Source organism: Eleutherodactylus coqui, chromosome 2, assembly GCF_035609145.1.
Source record: "Eleutherodactylus coqui strain aEleCoq1 chromosome 2, aEleCoq1.hap1, whole genome shotgun sequence".
NCBI classification, from domain to species: Eukaryota; Metazoa; Chordata; class Amphibia; order Anura; family Eleutherodactylidae; genus Eleutherodactylus; species Eleutherodactylus coqui.
This window is the reverse complement of record NC_089838.1, coordinates 146747475-146768001: the sequence shown is the minus strand read 5'-3', so window position 1 is coordinate 146768001 and position 20527 is coordinate 146747475. Positions and strand designations below refer to the sequence as shown.

General features: G+C 41.8%; 1 protein-coding gene across 2 annotated transcripts in view; it reads right to left on the bottom strand.

The window, feature by feature from the left end:
- The window catches only part of NELL2 (neural EGFL like 2), a 258773-nt gene that overhangs the window by 74936 nt on the left and 163310 nt on the right, over nt 1-20527 (bottom strand). For both annotated transcript variants that reach the window (XM_066591718.1, XM_066591719.1), the window contains exon 13: nt 6024-6149. In XM_066591718.1, the coding sequence (XP_066447815.1) occupies nt 6024-6149 (126 nt within the window). The remainder of the gene's footprint in view (nt 1-6023; nt 6150-20527) is intronic.

Below are 20527 nucleotides of genomic sequence, written 5' to 3'. Positions count from 1 at the left end.
CACATAAGATTTTCCTCTCTGTTTGCACTCTCCAGCTATAGTTTGCAACTCACATGCCAATAACAGCATTGAGATGGAAACCTTTATGGAACCATTGTTACTTTGGTCTCCATTTCACAAGGTTTCTTTGGTCTCTGTTTCACACAATAAAGGCTATGGTTCCGTCTAAGCTTTTGTCTCAAGGCCATTTTTAACATGTAAGATGGAGACTGGAAATGGAAAGTGGAGGCAGAGGGAAAATTGCAATGTGAAAGAAGCCTTAGCTTACACTATTATGTGACTAGTGGCTGTCACTAAGGTTATTATACTGTTATAGAGCATGTGGATGGCATGGCACTGTTATGGGAGATGTATGGAGAGCATTCTTAAGGGACCATGTGGACGGCATTGTCATAGGGAAATTGTTGAAGGTGCAGACATGGAGGCAACGTGGAAAGCACTCAAATGTAGATTGCACTTTTACCGGACAGAGTACTGATTAGCAAGTGCATGCATTTGTGTTTGTGTTCATGTGTATATGAGTATGTGCTCTTGTCCATGATTTCCCACCCCCTTTGATAAATCCTGCATACACACCTGTTTATCATGGCTAGAGTAATTAGCAAGATTTATCAAGGGAAAAGTGAAGCAGAGCAGTTTTCCTTGTCAACTAATTAGGATGTTGCTTTCTTGGTTGCTAGGGTTACCAGTCCACTTTTTCTTTGTATCACTTTTGATAAATGTCCTCAAAATGCATCTGTGTTGTTAGAAAAGGATTATAAGAGCTGAAGGAATCTGGCCTTACACCAAATGCAAGAATCCCTTTACTTGGTATATCATGGAGAGCTGGGTGCTGAGAAGAAATAACCCTTTCCAATCCACTGTCTGATGTCTAAAGACATTCTGATTGAAGGCTGTACAGCTCCGATGTCAGAAGACGTCCAGCAGGGTTTTCTTCCTCTAGATTACTGGCTGCTCTGTTGTCGGGGGAGGGGGCCCTCCAGCATGTCACATACCGCAGTACTAGCCAGCAGATGGCACAATTGTATAATTGCAGAAAGAGAAAGCCCCCTAGGAAACACTGAATCCAAAATTGGATTGCAAAGGGTTAAGAATAGAGATGAGCGAGTATACTCGTTTTGAGTAATTACTCGATCGAGCACCGCGATTTTCGAGTACTTCTGTACTCGGGGGAAAAGATTCGGGGGGCGGGGTGAGGCGTGGCGGAGGGGGGGTAGCAGCGGGGAACAGGTGGGAGCCCTCTCTCTCCCTCTCCCCCCCCCACACTCCTCGCTGCAATCCCCCACTCACCCACGGCGCCCCCCAAATCTTTTCACCCGAGTCTGGAAGTACTCGAAAATCGCGGCGCTCGGGCGAAAAAGGGGCATGGCTGAGTAGGCTCGCTCATCTCTAGTTAAGAAGCATGTCACCCAAGGGACACGCATATGCAATATTATGGAGTAATCCAAAAAATCAGGGCTAGAAATTCAAGCTGCTGGTGTTCTTTTCCTGTTTCCATTGATCTGAACGGAACCTGTATGGACCCCATTATAGTCAATTGGGTTTGTTTGGTGTTTTCGGTTTCATCATAAAATGGATCTGTTCAGATAGGGGATTCCCCTTTCCTGCTCTTATAGCAGAGCTGGAAAATTGACCCTCGACGCAGATGTGAAAGCAGTCTTATTGTGCTGCTACTTTAAAAGAAAAAAAATCAAACATGTGCTTCCTTAACCTCTTGAAGACTTGACATTTTTATATTGATTCTTGCCTTCCAAGAACCATAACTTCTTTATTTTCCATTAACATAGCGATATGAGAACTTGTTTTTTTTGGGACAAGTTGCATTTTTCAATGGTACAAACTTTTAAAAATGTTTAAGTGGACTGAAATAAAAAAAAAAAAGCAACTGCTCCATCGATTTTTGGGTTTTGTTTTTACGGCATGCACAGGGCACTAAAATTGACATGTTCGCTTTATCCTGTGGGTCAGTATAGTTACAGTGATGCCAATTTTATATAGTTTTCTTTTTTTACTATAAAAATTAAAAAAAACTTTTACTTTAAAAAATTGCTTTGTGCCGTCACATTCTGTGATCTATAACTTTTATTTTTTCACAGGCGGGGCTGTTTGGGAGCTCGTTTTTTTTTTACAGAGTTGGGGGAAGTTTTTATTTGTATCATCATGCGCTACATTTTGATCACTTTTTATTCCTATTTCTTTTTGGGGGCAAAGGGGTGCTCAAAAAATGCAATTCTGGAAGTGTGTTTTTTTTTCAACGGCATTTACTGTGCAGTATAGCTAATGGAATATTTTAACAGTTCAATTAATAGTTTATACAATATACTACAATACTTCTGTGCTGCAGTATATTGTACTTTTAGCAGCAGCCTATTGGGCAGGAATACAGGGCAAACCAGGGAGCCTTCAAAAGGCCCCCTGCTGCCATTGCAACCCACATGCTGCACTTGGTACTCTGTAGATGCAGCTCATCCTGGTTTAGGGGTATATTGGAAACCCAAAATTGCCTTGGTAAAAATTTACAAAGTGGACCCATGTTGTTAGTGGACTCAAACTACCGCAGCAGCAAGTGGAGCAAACACAAGTAGACAGGGATCAGCAAGCTGCCAGCTGTAGCCACAAAGGCGGTAGTAGGAGAGGAGCCTATGCAGCATATATAGCTCACCACAAAAACTTTCTATGAAACAAAAGATGTGTTAGGACTGGAGGTATACATTAAAGGGGTTTTCCAGGCAAATACTATTGCTGACCTATACTCAGGATAGGTCATCGATAATTGATTGGCTGGGGTCTGCTACTTCGGACTCCAGCTGATCAGCTTTTTGGGTGCCTGCTGTCTATGCCACAACACAGAGTACAAAGTGAAAGCAGATTGTTCCGACTGCTGTGTAATGTCCAGCACTGGTAATTGCATATAATAATAGAATGGTAGAGTTGGAAGGGACCTCCAGGGTCATCGGGTCCAACCCCCTGCTCAGTGCAGGATTTACTAAATCATCCCAGACAGATGTCTGTCCAGCCTCTGTTGGAACACTTCAATTGTAGGAGAACTCACCACCTCCGGTGGCGACCTGTTCCACTCATTGATTACCCTCACCGTTAGAAAGTTTTTTCTAATATCTAATCTGTGTCTCCTCCCTTTCAGTTTCATCCCATTGCTTCTAGTCTTTCCTTGTGCAAATAAGAATAGGGCTGATCCCTCTGCACTGTGACAGCCCTTCAGATATTTGTAGACAGCTATTAAGTCTCCTCTCAGCCTTCAAGCTAAACATTCCTAGATCCTTTAACCGTTCCTCATAGGACAAGGTTTACTGACCGCTCACCATCTTGGTAACTCTTCTCTGAACTTGCTCCAGTTTGTCTTTGTCTTTTTTTAAATTGGGGTGCCCAGAACTGGGCACTGTATTCCAGATGAGGTCTGACTAAGGAAGAGTAGAGGGGGATAATGGCCTCACATGATCTAAATTCTGTGCTTCTCTTAGAGTTAGAGCTTGCAGGTGCAGCTCTAACTTCCATTAGGCTGAGCCTACAGCACAGCCTAATGGATTGCTTTTAGATACACAGGGAATATTTATTTGCTACACTAAGTATACCAAAGATCACTTTGCGATGTATCTTGTGGGTCTAAGTAAATAATGGAATAAGCATTAATAAAGTTTTGTTTTATATTGCAAAAGTGAAGGAAAAAAAAAGTATCTATCACTGTATTCATCATGACCGGTATAATTACCTCCACTGTCACTAAACAAAACCCACTCTACCAGACCAACATTACCAGTAATAAAACTATAAAAGAGCCAAATACTTCCACTAGATCATGGCCACCTAATACTACCACATTGTGATTAATACCAACATAATGTCCCTGAAGGAAGACCACTACAAAGATCAATCATAACACTATATATAGATCAAATAACACCCCCAGACCATGACCACATAATATCCCCATAGTATTCCCCAAAAAACACTAAACCTAGACCATTACTACTCCCCATGACCATATAGTGGTAGATACCAGCTCTACACAGGCGCTGTGCAGAATGTATAGGCGGTTATGGTACCACTACATCCATTGATCACAGGTGACATAGTCTCTGAATGAAGTCATTGACTTTCCCTTTTTTTTTTCTCTATTAGCTACTAAAGCAAAATACTCTAAATTTGCTTTAACAAATTTTTATAAACTTCTTCTATGGTACATTATAAATTCAGACAAAATGATGCCTGCAGAGAAAATTTGAATGAAGAAAAACTCTACCGCTTTTATTAGAACGACCTAAAATATTTAATATAGTGGATAAGTCATACAAAGGTAAAACTGAATCAGCGCCAAAAACGTCTAAGTAAATTTTCTCTGTAAATGTATTACTCCAACATATAATATGGATGCACAATTTTTACCTCATTTTTACATATATATTGTTATTCAAATTACTATTTGAAAATGTACAATTCAGTTTCTGTACTTCCTGTACACAGATAAAAGCATATATTCCATAAAAGAGAAATAGCTTTTCCATTTGCTTTCAACAGACCCAGCCATGTGTTACAATTTCTGTCAAATCACTACACCACAAAAGCACCAAGGGCCTTTAGTGATCAAAGCATTCGTCTTACTAGTGATCTGTTAGTATTGCCTGCAGATATTTTTAATTGCCTTACAGTAATTAGTTAGCTGTATATTTCATAGCTGCCTAGATCAAATATACAAAGTAACTTCAGATCTTGTCTGCACAGGATGTGAACTTTTTTTTGTTGTACAGATAATAATTATGGAGTAATATAAAAAAAAAGTTCACACTGACCAGGGTAAAAAAAACTCAGGTCCACCAGGCATCAATACCTGTTCCAGAGGGCGTGCTGTAAGGGTATGTTTACATGTGGCATATACGGTGCATATTTCTAGAGTGCATGAAAAGTGCATGAGATTTGAAAAAAATATCATCTACATGCTCTGGAAAAAAATCTGCGGCGTAAATTGACCTACAGTGAGAATGCTAAATCTGCAGTATGTCAAGTAATGCCAAGGTTTTTCCCCTGGATATTGACCCCTTTAAATGAGCAGATACATCTGCGGTAAATTTGCAGCAGAATCAGCTGTAAATCTGCATGGAACAGTGGATTTGTCAGGCTGCAGAAAATACATCCCATGTGGACATACCCTTACAGCAAAAACAAAAATTGGACCAACACCCTCTACATAGGCAAATGGATAGCAATTGTTTATTTTGTGTTTTGCCTTCTGTCTACACCATTGGACCATTAAAGTCTACCTATCATTTTACTTTAAAGGAATACTAAACATATAAAAAACACATAAAAGCTCCCATGAATTCTGCCCTTAAAGGAGTTGTTACAAGAATGATATTGTTTATACTTAAATGCAGGCCAAAAATTCTAAACATTTTTTGCATTTACACCTAGTTAAAAAAAAGTTTCTACTCCCAGATATTCGGGGACTAATGCTAGAATAGAAACAACAAGTGGTGCTATTCTGTGTCCACCTCAGTAAATGTTCCAGGGTGGTCACACATGCTCTGTCTTGCTTCTCTCTCTGCTCCACTGGGTATGTGGAGGGATCCTTGGTGAGGTGAGTGGCTGTTATGGATTTGTGCCTATTAAGCCCTGCTTGCAAAGGTACAACATACTGCAATACTTAAGTATTGCAATAGATAATATAAGTAATAGAGATGAGCAAGCGTACTAGTTAAGGCAAATTACTCAAGCGAGTATTGCCTTTTGTGAATACCTGCCCGCTCGTCTCAAAAGATTTGGGTGCCGGCGGGGGTGAGCCGTGAGTTGCGGGAGTGAGCATTTCAAAATGCAAGAGTGGTCAGAAAATGATACATTTAAACAGCCAGATATGTTTTCTCCAATTTAAATTTACAAGAAATTGGCATATTTGATACATTACATACAAATATTAATATGTAGTCAACCACTCCCTGTGTCAGCTAAAATAAACGTATAACCTCTACATCTCTATAAGATTACAGTACACATAAACCTAATTTTGACCATACCTGTGCAGGAATAGTCATCAATTTTGATGTATCCAGTTTGGCATATGCACATGAATGATCCTGGTGTATTCACACAAACAGTGTTTTCGCGGCAGTAATGGCGACCTTCAGCGCACTCATCAACATCTGATCATTTGGAAAGAAGAAAACAGCGTTACAATATGTTCTATTATTGTCTTTAAAACAATGTGATTACATATTTTGCTCTTAAACATATGATTTGAAGTAAAATGCTGATCTTGATTACAAAGCTTGTATCAATGTATTAAATCATATACTGTAACAATAGCAAGGGAAATATGCAATGGTTTCTAAGGTCTTGCTTCCTAATTCAGATGTCTGTAGGAGGATGTATAATGCTATTAAAAATTAATATGTCTGAGGTAGAGGTTTGAACAAGAGGTTCCTACAAGTCTGCATTTAGACTGCACAATAGCCGATGGCACAGAACAGCTTTCCACATTTACAGTTATAGGTTGGTATGCTGAACTGTGCCAAAGTAGCAATTTATTTTTCAGACTCTGAAAATCTGTAGAAAATTGTTATTTGTACAATATCATCACCTTCCATGGTGTTTCACATACAGTAGTAAGAGTAGCATTAAGTTCATGAGCTTCCAGCAAATAGCCTGTATTAAGGGCCTACCTCACTAACGGTTACAAGCCATTGTGTATGATGCGACTTAACGCTGTGTAGCATGTTTATACTCTCTGTAGTAAAATAGAGGTACTCAGCTGTGCAGTAAGAAAGCCCCATCTACAGTTACTACATTACCACACATTTATGAAATTTCGGCAAACCTGAGCTGCACTTCTAAAATTGATCTTCTCTTATGTGTGTTTGTAAACTGAATGCGATGGCTTGTTGGTTTGGAAAGTAATGAATGGCATGAGGATGGAATTGGAGAGACATGGAGAGACACAAGCAATGAGTAGTCACAAGCATATATTCTCTGCACTGAATTAAACAACAAGAAATATAATAGCAATAAATAGCAACTTTTTATCAAAAAGTTACTGGACAATATTGCTCCGATACTCGCCAACTGTATTAAAATAACAATTAGAGCTGTACTTACCTGTCCTCTGCCACAGGGATGCAGTGCTGTAGCACCACCATCCTCCCGGCATGCAGATGTCATAGGCAGTCACCCGACCACTGCAGACAATCAGAAGCTGCAGCGTCACTGTTCTGAACTCCTGGCATCATGGTGCCTAGGAGGGGAGCGCTGATGTCAGGAAAACGGGGAGTGACACTGCAGCCTCTGATTGGCTGAAGCAGTCAGGTAACTTCCTGTAACATCATCTAAACCAGTGTTTCTCAACTCCAGTCCTCAGGGACCCCCCAACAGGTCATGTTTTCCTCACTATTGCACAGGTGATGTAATTATTATCAGAGCCTCAGACATTGCCACAGGTGTTCTTACTATAGGATATTCTGTAGTAAAGAACACCTGTGGCAATGTCTTACTATAGGACGCACCAATACTGCTTTTTGGTTATTTTAACACAGTTGGTGGTAGAGGGGCAATATTTATTTAAAGGCAACCCCTTTAAATACCAAAAACATTATGTATAAGATTTAATGTTCACAGGAGTTTATATAAGCAATGATGTAATGCACACCATATTTTAAATTATAATGTTCTCCTTCCTGTCATGACTTGCAAATATTTCTGACTTACCGAGGTCTCTCTTGTGGATATATGTTAGCATGCATATTAGCGGAATGTCCTTCCTCATTTTCTTGACAGCTAAACATTAGCTCTTTCTTCCGATTGTATTTGGGTTCACTAATGTATACATAACCGCTACTTATATATGCCATTGTTCTTTTTAATATAGAATTTCTTGATGTTTTAGAGGTATTTTTCTTTCTTAGGCCCTAGTCACACGGGCGTTTTTTCACGCGATTTGCGGATCGCATGACGGATGCGCATCCGCAAATCGCGTGACCAGTGCGCGCAAGTCGCCCGCAAATCGCCCGAAAATCTGCTCCTAGCCGCGTTTCATTAGAAACGGGCCGGAGCTGTCCAGCGCATTGCATTCAATGGAGACGGCAATAGAGCCGGCTCCATTTAAAGCAATGCGCTGCGGGCGAGCCCGGGATGAATTGTCGGGAAGGGCTTAAATATATAAACCCTTCCCTGCAATTCATCCTAAAATGTGTAAAAATAAAAATATATATATACTCACCTTCTCCCGGCAGCCGGAGCTCCGCGCGGCCGTCCTGCAGTGGGTGTGAAGGGGGTGTGAGTCAGACCTGCCCCCTGATTGGCTCAGCGCTGAGCCAATCAGAGGCATGTCTCACTCACACCCATTCATGAATTCATGAATGGATGTGAGTCAGACCTGCCCCTGATTGGCTCAGAGCTGAGAGGGAGCAGTCACTCACCCATTCATGAATTCATGAATGGGTGTGTGAGTGAAACCTGCCTCTTATTGGTCAGGGCTGTGACCAATCAGAGGCAGATCATTCAGCAGGTGGGGATTTTAAAGCCCCGCCGGCTGAATAGTGCCGAGAAGCAGTTCAGGAGAACTGACAGCGGCCGTGGCTGGACTCCGGCTGCAGCGGAAAGGTGAGTATACAATTTTTTTTTATTTTAACACATTTTAGGATGAATTGCAGGGAAGGGCTTATATATTTAAGCCCTTCCCGACAATTCACCCCGCGCACGCCGGCAGCCCATTGCTTTCAATGGAGCGGCTGTATTGCCGGCTCCATTGAATTCAATGGGCAAACATCGTTCTTCTCTGTCACAGCTGTTACAGCTGTGGCAGAGAAGAATGATTTGTCTTCTATATGTTCTCAATGGGATCGGCGCTGCTGCCGCCGGCCCCATTGAGCGCATATAGAGAAGAGAACAGGAATCGCAGATCGCAGATAGGTGCGATCTGCGATTTCTGTTCTATAATTTATCGGACGAGCGCATAAAAAGCGCTCATGTGTCCGATACCATTGCAAAGCAATGGTTTTATAAAATCGCCGGACGCATGCGCATGTGCAAATCGCGGCTTAAAACGCCCATCTGACTAAGGCCTTAAAGTGTAACTGTTGTTTCACAAAACTTTTTCCATGTCATAGTGTCATGTCGTAAGTATTGATCAGTGGGAGTCTGAGTGCTGAGACTTCACAGCTTACTGAAATGAAGGGGCAGAACCCTTCAAGTGAGTACTGTGCCCATTCATCTGTGATTAGTTTTGCTCCGAGTACATTTTAGCATCTATAATAAGGCCAAGAAACGTGGCACAACAGGAGGTCTAATGACCCAAACTAAGGCCTCCCTCACACAGGGCGTTTGCAGAAACGCAGCGTTTTTCAACGCTGCGTTTACTGCAGATTCCGCCCCATTTCAGCAGCCCTGGCATACTTTATGCCAGCCGAGCTGAAAACGCAGCCAAGAATGCTGAAAAGAAAAAAAAAAGCAATACTCACCTAGCCGTTGCAGTCCGGGTTGCGGCCGCTGGTCTCTGCCGCTGATCCGGGCTTCCTCAGCACCCCCAAGTCTGTTGCCGGAGGCCAGGTTTGAGAACCCCGCCTCCGGCAATAGAGTGCTGTGATTGGTTGTCGGTGCTTGCTCGATGCCCAATCACAGCCCTTCATTGACTGTCTCAGCCAATCAGCGCTTGCCGGCACTGATTGGCTGAGACAGTCAATGAAGGGCTGTGATTGGGCATCGAGCGTGCCGACAACCAACACAGCACTCTATTGCCGGAGGCGGGGTTCTCAAACCTGGCCTACGGCAATAGACTTATGAATGCAGGGGAAGCCCGGATGAGCGGCAGAGAGCAGCGGGTGCGACCCGGACTGCAGCGGCTAGGTGAGTATTACTTTCTTTTTTTTCCTATAACTATCTGGGACTGATTTTCAGCATAGGGCTTCTATTGCAAGCCCTCACCCTTAAAATCGGCGAGCGGTTACCGCTGCCAAAAACGCGGCACCAAGTGTTGCTGCGTTTCCAGCAATGCTAAAACCGCTGCCCATTCATTTCAATGGGCGACGCAGGGCTGAAAACGCCCTAAAAGCGACCTTGCATCACTGTCAAAGCGCAGCGTTGGGAGGCGCTGCGTTTTCAGCCCTGTGTGAGCAGCCCCATTGAAATGAATGGGAGTGTTGTACAGCATTTAGCGCTGGGCTGGAAAGGCAGCGCTAAACGCTGTATAAAACGCCCTGTGTGAGGGAGGCCTAACAGTATCATAGGAATCCACGTGGATACATATGTTATAGATGGCGAACATTTAGTAACTGCTATTTAGTTTACACAGCTACACTAATTTAATCATTGGACAAAATTCTATGGAATATTCTATCCTGCAACTGGATCTTATTGTAGAGAACTGGCCACTCTCATCATTCAGGTGATCGCTCTGTTTGTTATCCTAGTAGTGATCGGCCCATTTTGGACCTCATTGAGATAGCAATTTTTCTTTGTTCTTTTTTTATGCAGGACCAGTTGTATTTTTTAAAACACACCAGATTGAGATACATGCAAGATATCATTTAACTTTTACAGATTTTTTTTACAGTCCCCCTCCCCGACAAAAAAAAAAATCCTATTTCCCCACTTATTTTTATATTGTTCACCATACTGTACAATTGACATACCAAATCTATATAGTTTCCAAAATGTTTTACCACTTTTGCAATAAAATAAACAAAAATAGTGTTGTAGCATTTATTTTCTGGATTGATAGAAAAATGGCGATAAAGAATTTCTATTTTTTTTTCTTTTCATTTTACTAGTTTTGCACAGTAAAAACATTTCAAAAACTTTATTTTTGTATTGCTGCATTCAAAGACCCATAACATTTTTATTATTTCATTAAAGGGGGTTTCCAGTGAAATACTATTGGTGACCTACCATCAGGATAGGTCATCAATAGTTGATCGACTGGGGTCCGTTGCTCGGAACCCTGACCGATTAGCTGAGCGGGAGCATGCAGTCAGTGCCACAATAACAGAGAAGTTGGAGCGGAAGATGATTTCAACTATAGCCATGCCTACAGTTACAAGTGTTGGCCACTACATGGGAGGTTGGTGCAGAGACTTCCACCCCAAATATACAGAGGTAGGAGTGGAAGCCTCTGCACTGATCTCTGTATAGTGGTCGCTGCTTGTAACTGCAGGCACGCTCCCATTGATTTCAATGAGAGCCGTGCCTGCAGTTACAAGTGCCAGCCACTACACGGAGGCCGGCATGGAGGCTTCCGCTATGACCTCTGTGTTATTGCCGTGCTGACAGCATGCGCCCGCTTAGCTGATCAGTCAGGGTCCCGAGCGACGGACCACAGCCAATCAACTATTGATGAGCTATCCTGATGATAGGTCATCAATAGTATTTCCCTGGAAAGCCCCTTTTTATCATATTATATGATAGCTTATTTTTTTCAGGAGGAGATGGAGTTTTTATTTGTGTGATTTTGAAGTGCATCCTTTTTGACTGCTTTTTTCCTGTTTTTTGCAGGAAACAGATGAATAAAACAGTAATTTTTAGCTTCATTTTAAAGGTGCATTTACACTGCAAAGATGATCGCTCAAAAGATGGCTTTTGAGCCATCATTTTGCATAAACTACCACCGGTACTTGGTACTAATGCCTATTAGTAACAAGTAGTAGCGAGTGAGCCCCTGGGAGCTGTTCCCTGAATACATTCCATTTGTTCTGCCACGGGGCTGACAAGTGAGAACAGCTGATACAATGTTATCAGCTCTCCCCGGGTAGAACACAATGTGTGGTCCTGTTTATCTGCTGTTCTGCTGAACGATGGTTTTCAAGCAGAACTGAAAACTGTTAGTCAGCAGAAAACTGAAAGATGGGCACGCATTTGCACGCAACGATTATCACTCAAAAGACAGCTTTTGAGTGAATTTTGAGCAATAATCGTTTTGTCTAAATGGGCCTTTACAGTGTTTACTGTGCCAGATAACTAATGTGATCATTTTATACATCGATACAAAGGGAAAAGTATCCAGCAGCACTCAATCCATACCCACTAGGGGTGAGGTTGAAAAATGCAAGCCACTCAACAATGAGTCTGAGCCTCAAGACTCAGTAGTCAATCACAAAAGTAATAGGGAAAAAGTGGCAGCATGCAAAAACTTTATTAAAAAAAATCTAATTTTATTACTCCATAGTCTTAAAAAGGTAGGCTAAGTTTTGGCCTTAGAAGACTTGAAAAAGGCCTTCTAAGGCTGAAACGTAGCCTACTGTTTTATAGTTAGAGTCATTACAAATGCGAGGGAAAATCTAATATTTTTTTACTTGGGGTTTTTGTCTAATAGCTTATTGAACTTTTTTTAAATAAAATTGTTTTAGTCTCCCAAGTTGACTTGAAGATGCGATCATTTGATTGCTTCCATAATATATTATACTATTATATAGTGCATTGTATTATGCCACTACTATACTGACACCTAACCTGTTAGACCCCGCTTCTGATCTTGTCATGGCAACCCAATTGGCACACTGAGAATGCATCGCGTAGTGGGGCAAGGGGTGACAAAGGAAGCCCACACCCTCTAAAATCACTTTCATTCTGTGGTCATTATTGACCATGGCATATGAGGAGTTAGACAGCAGGGCTCAGAAGTTTCTCTGGTTCAAGCCATTAGAGCAAAAGCTCAGCTGTCATTAAACACTGCCAGGCTAAACGTGTCGTGTCACAGAGGCATTTTTGCAGGTTTAAGGCACCCTATTGACCACTGTGACAAAAGCATATTGCTGATCATTAAGGTGTTAACATGGTTTTAATGTTGTCCTGTGGTTACGATTAGAGATGAGCGAACGTACTCAGTAAGGGCGATTTCGCAATCGAGCACCGCGATTTTCGAGTACTTCACTACTCGGGTGAAAAGTACTCGGGTGCGCTGTGGGTGACCGGGGGGTTGCAACGGGGAGTGGGGGGGAGAGGGAGAGAGAGAGAGCTCCCCCTGTTCCCCACTGCTACCCCCCACTCCCCTCTGCAACCCCCTGCCCCACAGCGCACCCGAGTACTTTTCACTCGAGTAGTGAAGTACTCGAAAATCGCGGTGCTCGATTGCGAAATCGCCCTTACCGAGTACGTTCGCTCATCTCTAGTTACGATTATTAGTTGCTATCATAACTGGGGTAAGAGGTTGTGATGAGAGATGACACAATGGACACTACCTGAGCTGAAGTTGACGACTTCTATGTGTTATATTAACTATGACACTGGCTTGAAAAGGGCCCTACAAGGCCAAAATACTGCCTTTTCATACTACGCATAAATAAATATTAAGTTTTATTTTTTGCATCTGATGCCTTGAAAACTCTTTTCTTCTGAATATGCAGTATATCCTATCATAGCTACAATTGAGCCATGGTTGGTTCATAGCCAGTTCAATATGGGTTTTCTCTAACCTTCCATGTAATGAGCATCTAGCTGTGCAAATTCTTGCATCCATTCTGATTTATATCGATTTAACCCTTTCCAATCCACCGTCTGATGTCTTCCTACATTCTGATAGAAGCTTGTACAGCTCCAATGTCAGAAGATGTTCGACAGGGTATTCTTACCGTCTATTGCCAGCCACTGCACTGTCAGAGCCTCTCTGGTGCACACACACTGGCTTTAGCCAGAAGATGGCACCATTGTATAACACCAAAAAGAGAAAGCCTTTTAGGAAACCCTGAATCCAAAATTGGATTGGAAAGGGTTAATAATTGATTAGACCCTGACAAGAAGAATTAATATTTTAAATTGAGAAGCATCTATACACTAAGCCTTTAGACTATTGATATGGTGGTCATTGCACACCATGCACAAAGACAGGAAGATGGCAACAGTAACATATAAAATGTGTTACTCGCAGCACTGGATGTATTTTCATGGAGCTTTCATAATGCTAAATCTTATATTAGCATGCTCTCCTCTGCAATCACTTGCATCACTGTCTAATATTAGAAAACAATGAGGCTCCTATAGCAGTGCATAAAAAATAAGGCTCCAACAAAAGTTAAGTGTTGATTAAAATGTTTAAGTCTGGGACTGGAGCAGCAAAAGTCTGCTTATATTGTGGTGTGGACAGCAGCATTGTGCAATTCAAGTAAAATAATTTCCTTTTTTCCCCAACTTTTCAATAGAAATCATGAGCAACATATATATTTCTCGCCAGTAGCGCTAACTGCATTCTGGCCAGACATGAGATATAAACCGGCCATCAGAAAAATGACCAGTTGTTATCCACCTGGTAGCATTACCAACATAAGGGTTAATTGGTTTTAACTAGTGATGAGCGCGCATACTCGCCAAGGGCAATTGCTAGAGCGAGCATTGCCCTTAGCGAGTACCTGCCCGCTCAAGAGAAAAGGTTCGGCTGCCGGCGGCGGGCAGGGAGCAGCGGGGGAGAGTGGGGAGGAACAGAGGGGAGATCTCTCTCTCCTTCTCTCCCCCCCCCCCACTCCCCCCTGCTCACTGCCGCAACTCACCTGTCACCTGCGCCGGCAGCCGAACCTTTTCTCTCCAGCGGGCAGGTACTCGCTAAGGGCAATGCTCACTCATTGCATATGTCCTTATATGCTATGGTCACTATTAACCACAAGATCAAAGTGATTTTAGAAGGTGCGGGCTTCCTTTGTCACCCATTGCCCCACCTTGCAATGCATTCTAAGCCTGCCAATGGGTTGCCATGACAGATCAGAAGCAGGCTCTAATAGGCTAGTTGTTAGTATAGTGGTGACATAATACACTGCAATACATAATAGTGTAATATGTTATGGAAGATATCATAGAAATCGCATCTTCAAGTTAACTTGTGAGACTAAAAAAAATTTGTAAAAAAATTCAGTAAGCTATTAGTAAAAACAAAAATCCCAGGTAAAATACCCGATTTTCCCTTACGAAATACATGTATTACTTAAAAACAGAAAAGAAACATGCAAATTGCTCTCTGCACATTGAGGATGTTAAGTGTACTGCTGTATTGCTTTTCTTTCATTTGTTGACATATACTTTGTCTTGATAAATTGCTCGTATTTCCAACTTTTTAGCATTTTAAGTAAACTTTATTAATGCTTCGCCTTTGTGTGAACCTATTTATTCCTGTATCCCCAAATCCACTGTAAACTAATCACATGTGTGGTGCACTGTGTGACATGGTAATTAATGGTCTTACAGTAATAGTTAGACTATTACCCTTTTATTTGGACACTGCAGAGATACTTTGGACAAAGAACACCACTGTGGTTTGAAATCCTTAAAGTCAAATTTATTTCTGCATTTTATGGGATATTATTTGCCCTTTCAGAAATATAGTATAACTAAACAATGTGCAAGTAAAAGTTGTTTTTGACTGTTCTTCTGTGGCCATGTGACTTCCCCCGCTCAGGAAATGTGGTTACAAAATGGAGCATCTGTTTAACAGGTCATAGAGTTTGTGTTATAACAGTCTTTAGCACTAAAAGCATTTATCATGAGCTATGTGGTAATTATGAAGACTGAAAAAAAATGGCCAAATTCAAATTAAAATCGGCAATGAGGTCGTAGAATGCGCATGAGACTTCATCTTCATTGGTTCGAAAATTGACCAGGCTGGAGAATCTATGCCAGAGATAAAACGTAGGATAGCATTGGGGCGAAGCACAATGCTAAACATGGACAAAATCTAGAAAAGTAGCGATATCTGCATCACAACTAAACCCATGATAGTGCAAACCACTGTTTTCCCCATAGCCATGTATGGATGAGAAAGCTGGACTGCGAAAAAAGCTCATAGAAGGAGGATTGATGCGTGTGAGCTGTGGTGCTGGTGAAAGCTGCTGCGTATGCCCTGGATGGCGAGAGTATCAGAGAAGTCCTGAATCGTATAAGATATATCACTGGAGGGCAAGCTGGCCAGGCTCACGGAGGCTGAGGTGACCAGGCTCAGGCTCACGGATTTTGGCCGTGTAATGCAAGCAGAATCGCTCGAAAAATCTATAATGCTTGGACAGATCAGTGGCAAAAGAACACCCGTCTACCAAAGAACACGATGGCTGATACTGTCAGGGCGGATACTGGCATGGGTATCACACAACTGAAAGAAGCTGTGCAAAACCAAAAGACATGGAGGGAGCTCGCCTTAGGGTCACTGAGGGTCACAAACGACTAAATGGCTAATAGCAACATGCAGTAATTTACAGAAGGTGTCACAGACATCACTTATACTAATCACAGGTTTTACAAACCCCAGACCCGAACCTAGCTACAGCTTCGATATACTTGGCCCCATATGCTCAGCATGTCTAGCTAATATATGTTTCATTTGGTATAATTGCAACAGTTGGCTGAAATTTCTTCAGTTAGAATTCAGAGTTACAAATTTAGTCAAGGCATTACTTTAGGAATATATTATCCTCAGCATTTCACTAAAAAGCTGCTGAATTGTTTTGTGACTGACAGTTCAGACCTTACAAATGCTATTTTAAGTAAATAATTCCACTAATGTAGTTTGAGGATAAACCTTTCTATTTTTATTTAAAGTATGCATAGTATATGCTAAAAACTCCAGCTGCTGAATGTCCCCGCCCTCTGATAGCATTGTATTAGTTAAACAGTAGTTATGCAATTCCCCAATTAAATCATTAAAGTGGCTTTAACTTAAAATTCTAGAGAAATTTAAAAATGCTTGATAATTCTGAGAACATATAAAAACCAGCTACATAAAAGCCACTTTTCTTTCACCCTTTTTCACACTGTTCATAGTCAGATCTGCTCCCTCTCCTTTTCCAATATGGCATCAATGCTGTTGCTTCTTAGGTTGTGTGTGTGTTGATGCGCTAGGGATGTCCAGGTTCCACTATGGCTTTTTGTGGCCACTTCCTTTTTAGGTTCTATGCATGTGCCACGCCGTGGTGCATGTGCTGATGATCTTCATATTGTGTAGGTTTCCTGTGTAGATCTAACAGTGCTGCTACATATGTGTCAGCCTAATAGATTGCGATTTGAGATTAGCCAAGCAAATTGCCAGGTGCATAGTGTTATTTCATTGGGCTCCTTGCTATACAACCTTTGCAGGCTGGTCTCAGTGTATCCCCTTGAGAAAGCCATTGTGCAAAATGTGCGTTGTGGTTTACCATACGTGAGAGTTTGTATATGCTTTAATGTTTATTTTGTCTATTGGTCTCAATGCATTTATATTGTTTATTGGCTACACCATATCATACCTTTTTCTCTCTGTAATTTTGTACATTTCATTATATGTTGATTATGGTGATAAATGTATTTGCAAATGAGTATAATTTAGTGGGACTTTGGGGGCTTTATGTATATTTATGCATTTTATTTTCCCCATGTATTACCCTCATGTTTTAGTTTTTATCATGACTTGGCCTTTACCATTTTATAGTTTTAGATTAAGTTATGATTAGAGTTGAGCGAACATGCTCGTTTGAGTAGAAGCATACTCGATGGTGCTCGTTACTCGAGTGAGTAGCACACTGAGTTCGACCTCTTCACCCGTTTTTACCCCTCACCGCATTACCACTTCCTGCTGTGACGTGCTAGCGTCCACACGTCCACAGCAGTATGCGGAGGGAGAGAGGGAGAGAGGGAGAGAGGGAGGGAGAGGGAGAGAGGGAGAGAGGGAGGGAGAGGGAGAGAGGGAGGGAGAGGGAGAGGGAGAGGGAGGGAGGGAGAGGGAGAGGGAGAGGGAGGGAGAGAGAGAGAGGGAGGGGGAGAGAGGGAGAGAGGGAGAGAGGGAGAGAGGGAGAGAGGGAGAGAGGGAGGGAGGGAGGGAGAGGGAGAGGGAGAGGGAGAGAGGGAGAGAGGGGGAGAGGGGGAGAGGGAGAGGGGAAAAAAAGCTCAGCACCGGGCAGGTCAAATACCAAAATGCTCGTGTCTCCCATTGACTTCAATGGGGTTCGTTACTCAAATAGAGCTCTCGAATATTACGAAAAGCTTGACTAGAATAACGAGCACCCGAGCATTTTGGTACTCGCTCATCTCTAGTTATGATCAATAATGATGTTACTCATTTTTTACTGTTTTTCACTCTGCTAGTCTGTTTTGTGGATCTCTCTTAGGTATTTACTTGCAATCGGATGCTTGACAAGGAGAAAAGAAAAATTAAATTGTCATGAAGCACTGTACTGGAAAAATATCAGAGAACATTTATGTAGATCCGTGTCATAAACATTTTCATCATAAAAGTATTATGATAATTCTAAACACAAAGGTAACTTGAGCTAGTAAGTTAGGGATTTGCTTTCTGACACACGGTTGCAATTCTTCCTGTCCTGAGGAAATGTTGAGCTGACCAGTGAGCATTTTTATGCCCAGAATATTGAGCTGATCAACCAATAAACAAGCATTTGTTCGACAGCATATACTTTGTACTTTTACATAGTCCGACGATCAGAAAAATGAACTTTTGGTCATTTGCACACCTTCTATAGACTTCTATGGGGACCCTTGCTGCAGAAAGATAGAGCAGGACCTATTTCTCGCGTGCGTACGAAGCGCGAGCAAAAGAATAGATCATGAGAACGAACCCAGTGACATCTGTGTATTGCTAATTCCGCAAATGCGATACATGGCACAAATACGTCCGTCTGAAGCAGCCCTCAGTCACAGATAGACTGGGAGGAGGAAGAAAAACCAGAAATGAATACTTTATGATTTCTGCGATGATATAATCAAGTGAGTCAATCCAGCTTAGGCAAGAAAATTGCATGTCATGCTCTGCAGTTTTGTGGCAGTTTTTATGCACTTTTTGTGCCATACACAGGAGTGGATTCAAAGAGGAGAGAAAGTATCAGTCTCTCCTTTATACTTTTCCTTCTTTTGGATCCACTTCTGGCTTTGCTTCAAAAACCTGCATTAAAAAAAGTCAAAAAACTGCATGTATTCCAGCCTAAAAGATATGTGAATGTCATCTTTAGCAAAGATGACATTCCAATGTAGGATGTTTTCACACATGCAGTTTTTGATTCAGGGGTTGATCCAAATAGGAGAGGAGATGTATAAAAAAAGAATTTAGGATGTATCCACATGTGGCAGATTTGTTGCAGAAGTTTCAGTAGGGCATGTGACCCGGGTTCAGTCAAGACAGAGGGAGGGGGGTGCCAGGTTAGCAATTTAATCCCCTTACAGTTAACCTGGAACAGAGCTGGATCTACAGGAAAATGACATTACAGTTTTCAGCAAACTAAGCTTGTTCTAATTCAAACGGCCGTAGCTCTGGTTTTATCTGGGCTACTGACATGCTTCCGGCATCATTTTAAAGCCAGGATTCTTCAAAAGCATGTATATAGCACTTATAAAATCAGAGTTACTACCAATTGAAATAGACTCGGGATTATTGAATTTACAGCTGTCATATCTGTGTGCAGAGCATAGGGGGGTTGGGAGTGGCATATCTGTCCTATGGAAGGGCTGCCATGGACCTTTCATCTTGTGGGCTAATGTAGGATTTGTTTTAAGGGCAATCATGGTTGTATGGCTTGTTGGATTTTTAAACATCGGAGTCCCTACCTCTCTCTTTAGGGGCTCAGTCACACGGGTGCCAATGCGCCCGTGTTACTGCACGATAACACGGCCGCACCGGGTGCGGACGTCTCTCTGCATGACCGGCTCCATTGCCGGCCATGTGTTCTATCTGCCGGCCGGTGCAGAGAGTCGTCCACACAGGCATTTCTGCGGTCCTATCCTGCAGAAACACGGGCGCATCGGTGCCCATGTGACTGAGCCCTAATAATTACATAAGTTCTCTGCTAACATTGTAAGTACAACCTCCCTTGAAGGGATGCAGCTGAACTCACACCGTGTGTTGGGTTTTGTCAATAGAATTGGGACACTATCACTGCATACGTTTGTCCTTGTTATATGTTATTCTTTAATAAAACAAATTAAAAATAGAAAAATGGCAAACTATCCAATTTCTGTTCATCTTGCTTTCACGGAACAGGAATGTACAGTAATCAAAAACTTGTATATATCTCAAAATGAAAAAAAAGAGGGGGTTAGCGAACATAGCAAAGTGTGATTGTTCTCAGAGAGAGAAACCAAGTAATTTTGGAGATATGATACCTTTTAATGGCTAACAAAAATACATGATGCTACAGCAAGCTTTCGGGTCTTCTATCGATCCTTTATTAGGCTAAAAATGAAACTGGTTTGGATGGGGCATACATAGACATAAATGTACAGACATAAAAACGCACAGGTTTGTACTTAAAACCATACCAAACAAGATGAGCAGAGAGGTATATACTTAATCAGTCAACTGGTAAGGAATGTGACAATTTTATGATCTTTATATTGATACTAGGGTGTGACAGGCCTGTGTGTTAGCTCTCCTTCAGACTGCACATAAGGAAGATGAAACAATACCTCTGCAGCGCTACCGATTGGATGGCAGCATTCCTTCAAATCAATGTATGAATTTTTATGAAGTCTTTAAAACAGTGATTGCGAAAAGCACCTCTCAAGATATACTCATGTTTGTCACTCTTCCTCTGCTGCTGTTTCACTGGCACCTGTTAACATAGTATGTAAGGCAGAAAGA